The sequence below is a fragment of the Cebus imitator genome, unplaced genomic scaffold (assembly GCF_001604975.1).
Source record: "Cebus imitator isolate Cc_AM_T3 unplaced genomic scaffold, Cebus_imitator-1.0 Scaffold356, whole genome shotgun sequence".
In the NCBI taxonomy this organism is placed as follows: domain Eukaryota; kingdom Metazoa; phylum Chordata; class Mammalia; order Primates; family Cebidae; genus Cebus; species Cebus imitator.
In genome coordinates this window covers 226012-231322 of record NW_016107671.1, presented here as the reverse complement: position 1 = coordinate 231322, position 5311 = coordinate 226012, and the positions used below count along the sequence as shown (strand labels likewise).

Here is a 5311-nt window from a genome sequence, read left to right as displayed (position 1 = left end):
GTGAGTCAAGATTGCACCACTGTACTCCAGCCTGGGTCACAAAACAAGACTGTCTCAAAAACAACAAACAAAAAACAAACCGGAGTGCCAGGGACAAAGCTAGGTATGCATAATAACTTCATGAACCGTAGAGATGGCACCATCGTTCCATGGAGAACATAGATTTTTCTCATTTTTTTTCTTTTGAGTCCAGGTCTTATTCTGTCGCCAGGCTGGAATGCAGTGGCATGATCCTAGGTCACTGCAACCTCGAACTCCTGGGTTCAAGAGATTTTCCCACCTCAGCCTCCCAAAGTGCTGGGATTACAGGCGTGAGCCACCATGCCTGGCCTTCAGTTTCCCATTAGAAAGTGGGAGCAATAATAGTATCTATGTCACAGGGTTGTTGCCAGGGTTCTATGTAAAGTGTCTAGTATAGAGCAACCCCTTGTGGAAGCAAAAGTGACTCCATCTTGGATGCTAATCTGCCATGTTCACTTTTTTTTTTGAAACAGAGTCTCTCTCTGTCACACAGGCTGGAGTGCAGTGGCGTGATCTCGGCTCACTGCAGCATTTGCCTCCTGGGTTCAAGTGATTCTTCAGCCTCAGCCTCCCAAGTAGCTGGAACTATAGGTGCGTACCACCAGGCCTGGCTAATTTTTGTCTTTTTAGTAGAGATGGGGTCTTGCCATGTTGGCCAGGCTGGTCTCAAACTCCTGACCTCAAGTGATCCACCCACCTAGGCCTCCCAAAGTGCTGGGATCACAGGCGTGAGCCACCATGCCCGGCCCTATGTTCTCTTCTGATTAACCTCAATCCTGGGGATGCTTCCTGATTTCTACTTTATTTACTTTCCTTAGCATAAGAACATGTACTTGTATAAATCCAGCCTTTAGATCAAAGCAAGCTGATGTCACCTCACTGTAGTCTGTGACGCACATAGCATTCTGGCCTGTTTTAGAGGGCTGCCTTTGTTTTTTGTTTTGTTTTTGGATGTAGGGTCTCCCTCTGTCACCCAGGCTGGAGTGCAGTGGAGCAATCGCAACTCACCATAGCCTCAACCTCCTGGCCTCAAGTGAACCTCCTGCCTCAGCCTCTGAAGTAGCTGGGATTATAGGTGTGTGCCACCATGCCCAGCTAATTTTTGTGTTGTTTGTAGAGGTGAGTTTTTGCCATGTGGCCCAGGCTGGTCTTGAACTCCTGGGCTCAAGTGATCTGCCTGCCTAGGCCTCCCAAAGCATGGGGATTACAGGTGTGAGCCACAGCACCCGGCCTGCCTTTTTCATTGTTTATGGAATAAGTACACCCTTTCCCTATGGCATATAAGCCCTGGGTCTGAGGAGGAACAGTGCCGAGATCTCCCTGTCTTGCTTTGGCCCAAGACCATGCTTCTGTCTGTAAGTTCCCCAATAATTCACCCTTTACCGGCAAACTGGATTTGTCTGCCTCTTTCTTTGGTTTCTCTGCCCCTGCGTTTTGCATAGACACCCCTTTCATGAAACCACCCCCCCAAAATGTCTGTTGCATTGTTGTTTTACTGTTTGTGTTTAACATCTCTCCCACCTCTACAACTAAAACATAAGTGAAAACACCCTGTCTTTCTTTTTTAGAGACAGGGTCTCCCTCTGTTGCCCAGGCTGGAGTGTGGTGTTGTGATCTTGGCTCACTGAAACCTCTGCCCTGTCTCCCGGGTTCAAGCAATTCTCCTGCCTCAGCCTCCTGAGTAGCTGGGATTACAGGCACCCACGACCATGCCTGGCTAATTTTTGTGTTTTTAGTAGAGATGGGGTTTCCCTCTGTTGGCCAGGCTGGTCTCGAACTCCTGATGTAAAGTGATCTGCCCACCTTGGCCTCCCAAAGTGCTGGGATTACCACCACCGTGCCCAGCCTCAAACCCTGTCTTTAGATCAAAGCAATCTTGCTGTTGTCTCACAAACTGCAGGCGATGAAGCACAGAGCATTGTTGCCTGTGGTTGCCAACCCTCCTGATTTTTCCTTGTATCTCTGGCATATAAAACAGGACCCTCAACAAATATTTGTTGATTGATGGAATGAATCAATGAATAAATGAATGGGGGAAGGAGAAAGAGCGAAGGTGAGGATGAGGACAGTGTCAGGGATAGGGTCCCTTTCCGTCTTTGGGGCCCTTACCCCAGGGATCAGGACCACTCACTTGGGCCACTCACTCGAAAGAGGTCACGAAGCAGGTCTGCGAAGGAGCCCCAGGCACCAGTGTGAGGTTCTTTTCTATGGCCCAGCCGTTCCCGCCGTGCTCCACCTCCCAGCCTCTGAAGCCCTCTGTGGAAAAACAAGAGTTGAACAGAAGATTCGTCTACCAGCCTGCCCAGCAGAGACCCTGCAACCACCCAGCTTGTGCTGTCCACCAGTCTCTCCCTCTGGTGCTCCAGTCCTCCCTGGCTTCTCCTACCGACTCCTCCCATTAACCTGTATTCCTGGTCCTACCCCACACCTGTGACTCAGCTTCTCCTCAGCTTCCCTACTTGCTCTTTCTCCTTCAGTCCTGCTCTTCATTGTGTGTGTGTGAAAGAAAGGAGAGAGGGAGAGAGAGAGAGAGAGAGAGAGAGAGAGGGAGAGAGACAGGGTCTCACTCTGTCGCCCAGGCTGGAATGCAGTGGCTCCATCATAGCTCACTGCAGCCTCAAACTCCTGGGCTCAAGCGATCCTCCCATATCAGCCTCTGGAGTGGCTAGGGCCACAGGTGCATGCCACCACACCTGGCTAATTTTTTAGGTTTTTTTTTTGAGACGAAGTTTCGCTCATGTTGCCCAGGCTGGAGTGCAATGGCGTGATCTCAGCTCATGGCTTCAAGCAATTCTCCTGCCTCAGCCTCCTGAGTAGCTGGAATTACAGGTTTGCACCACCATGCTCAGCTCATTTTGTATTTTTAGTAGAGATGGGGATTCACCATGTTGGTCAGGCTGGCCTGAAATTCCTGACCTCAGGTGATCCACCGGCCTCAGCCTCTCAAAGTGCTGGGATTACAGGCGTGAGCCACCGCACCTAGCCTAATTTTTAAATATTTTAGACACAGAGTTTCACTTTGTTGCCCAGGCTGGTCTCGAACTCCTGGCTTCAAGCAATCCTCCCACCATAGCCTCCCAAAATGCTGGGATTACAGGCGTGAGCTACTGCGTCGCCCCCCCCCACCTTTTTTGTTTTTTGAGACAGAGTCTCGTTCTATCACCCAGGCTGGAATGAATGGCACAATCTTGGCTCCCTGCCACATCTGCCTCCTGTGTTCAAATAATTCTCCTAACTCAGCCTCCCAAGTAGCTGGGATTACAGGCACACACCACCACGCCCAGTTTTTTGTATTTTTAGTAGAGACGGGGTGGGGGGGAGGGGGTGTCTCACCATGCTGGCCAGGCTGAGCTCGAACTCCTGACCTCGTGATCCACTCGCCTAAGTCTTGTAAAATGTTGGGATTACAGGCGTGAGCCTCCACGACAGCCTTTTTTTTTTTTTTGAGACAAAAGTCTTGCTCTGTCACCCAGGCTGTAGTGCAATGGCACTAGCACTGCTCACTGTAACCTCGAACTCGGTCTTAAGCGATCCTCCTGCCTTGGCCTCCCAAAGTGTTGCCATTCCCACCGTGGCTGGCTTCGGTACTGTTCTGCATTCCCTCTGCATATCAAACTACTCGCTTTCTCCCGTGGCCCAATCAAGGTCTTCCTGCCTTGCCCCGCCCACTCGTTCGGATGCCAGGCTCCAGTGTACGCAGCTCACCTCAGCCTCCACCTTCTCTAGCCCCGCCCACTGGTCCTCCAGCGGTCCCGCTCATTGGCTACATCTCTCTAAGACTCTGTCCCAGCCCCGCCCCTGACTCGCTCATCCCGGCCCCGCCCACCCACTCAGCCTCCTGGGCCCCGCCCCCGACACTCACGCTCTCCGCAGGAGTTGAAGATGAGGTTGCGGCCGAAGGGCGCGCGCACGCAGTAGCGCGCCAGGGCGCACAGCGGGAACTCCTCCTCGTCCTCGTTGCTGGGTAGGCAGCGCTGGACCACTGCATAGAGTGCGCGGCCCTCCGCGCTGCGGTCGCGGGCCAGCTGCAGCAGCCACACTGTGGGCCCGTCCACCACGTCGCGCCAGGCGCGGCACACTGGGCGGCATCGCGTAACCAAGGCGCGTGGCGGCACGTGGCTCAGCACCTGCACCAGCAGCTCCGGGGGCAGCGCGTCCAGGGCCAGGGGCGGGTCCGCTGGCAGCCGTGGCTGCCGCCGCGAGGGCCGGGCGCCCATCTCCAGCAGTTGGCGTCCTGCAGGTCGAGAAGTGTCGGTAGGCGGGTCAGCGCAGCTAGGCCACCCCCTCTGTACCTTCCCTCCCGGGGCGCAAGGCCCCTGCAGCTGGAGAGATCCCATTAGGTCCATGGGCAACTAGGGACCCAGTTCCCTCTCTGATCCTGGGCCTCTCCCCATCTTTCCTGCTTAGGCAAAAGACCCTTGGCCTGACTCTGACCCCATCAGGATCACTGATCACGGCTTCTGTCTGGCGTGCACTTGTGTCAGGCTAAGCGCTTTATGTATATGACCATAGCAAACTGAAGACCTGTAACAGTGAAACGGCAAAAGAACTAGCAGAACTAACCCCATTTTTGTTTAAGGGGACTTTACTCATTCCTGCACGAAGGCTAGGATAATTTTAGAGCGCTTAGATAATATGCAAAACCAGCAATCATGTAGTTTTTAAAACAAACTCTGGGATTAAAGAAGTATAACAACTATGTTTTGTCAAAGATTTATAGGAGCACTGTGACCACTGCAGACATCTAGGTGCCAGCTAGGGTCCGAGGAGATTGGTGACTTCTTTGTCACCTTGGACCCTTGGTCAACCTCGGACCCTCGGATCCTAGCTGGCACCCAGATGTCTTCAGTGGCCATCTTATTTTTATTATGTTTTTACGGAGCTAGAAACTGGGACTATAGCCTCTACCTCCTGGGCTCAAGTGATCCTTCTGCCTCAGCCTACCAACTAGCTGGGACTCTAGGTGCATGCCACCATGCCCAGCTAGTTTTTAAATTTTATTTAATTTTTGTAGAGACGGTGGTCTCACTACATTGCCCTGGCCGGTCTTGTAATCGTGGACTCAAGTGATCCTACTGCCTCAGCCTCCCAAAGTGCTGGGATTGGTGTGAGCCACTGCGCCTGGCTTGTTGGTCACTCTTAATCACAATGCCCTTCTCTTCCCTCTGCCCTAAATATAAAAAAAATAAAAATATGATCCAATTTAAGATGGTACTTTAGGATGATAGTCCACTATGTTCTCTGTTTGCTGGCTCTCCAAATAAACTTGTTTTTCCTCCCACTAACTCTC

At 52.2% G+C, this 5311-nt stretch overlaps 1 protein-coding gene across 4 annotated transcripts in view; it reads right to left on the bottom strand.

Moving 5' to 3' along the window:
* FBXO17 (F-box protein 17) overlaps positions 1 to 5311 on the bottom strand; it is a 34793-nt gene that overhangs the window by 5379 nt on the left and 24103 nt on the right. For all 4 annotated transcript variants that reach the window (XM_017506559.2, XM_037730674.1, XM_017506560.2 and 1 more), the window contains exons 2-3: positions 3884 to 4255; positions 2166 to 2277 (exon numbers count right to left, since the gene is read on the bottom strand). In XM_017506559.2, coding sequence (XP_017362048.1) covers positions 2166 to 2277; positions 3884 to 4238 — 467 coding nt within the window. In that variant the 5' untranslated portion in view covers positions 4239 to 4255. The remainder of the gene's footprint in view (positions 1 to 2165; positions 2278 to 3883; positions 4256 to 5311) is intronic.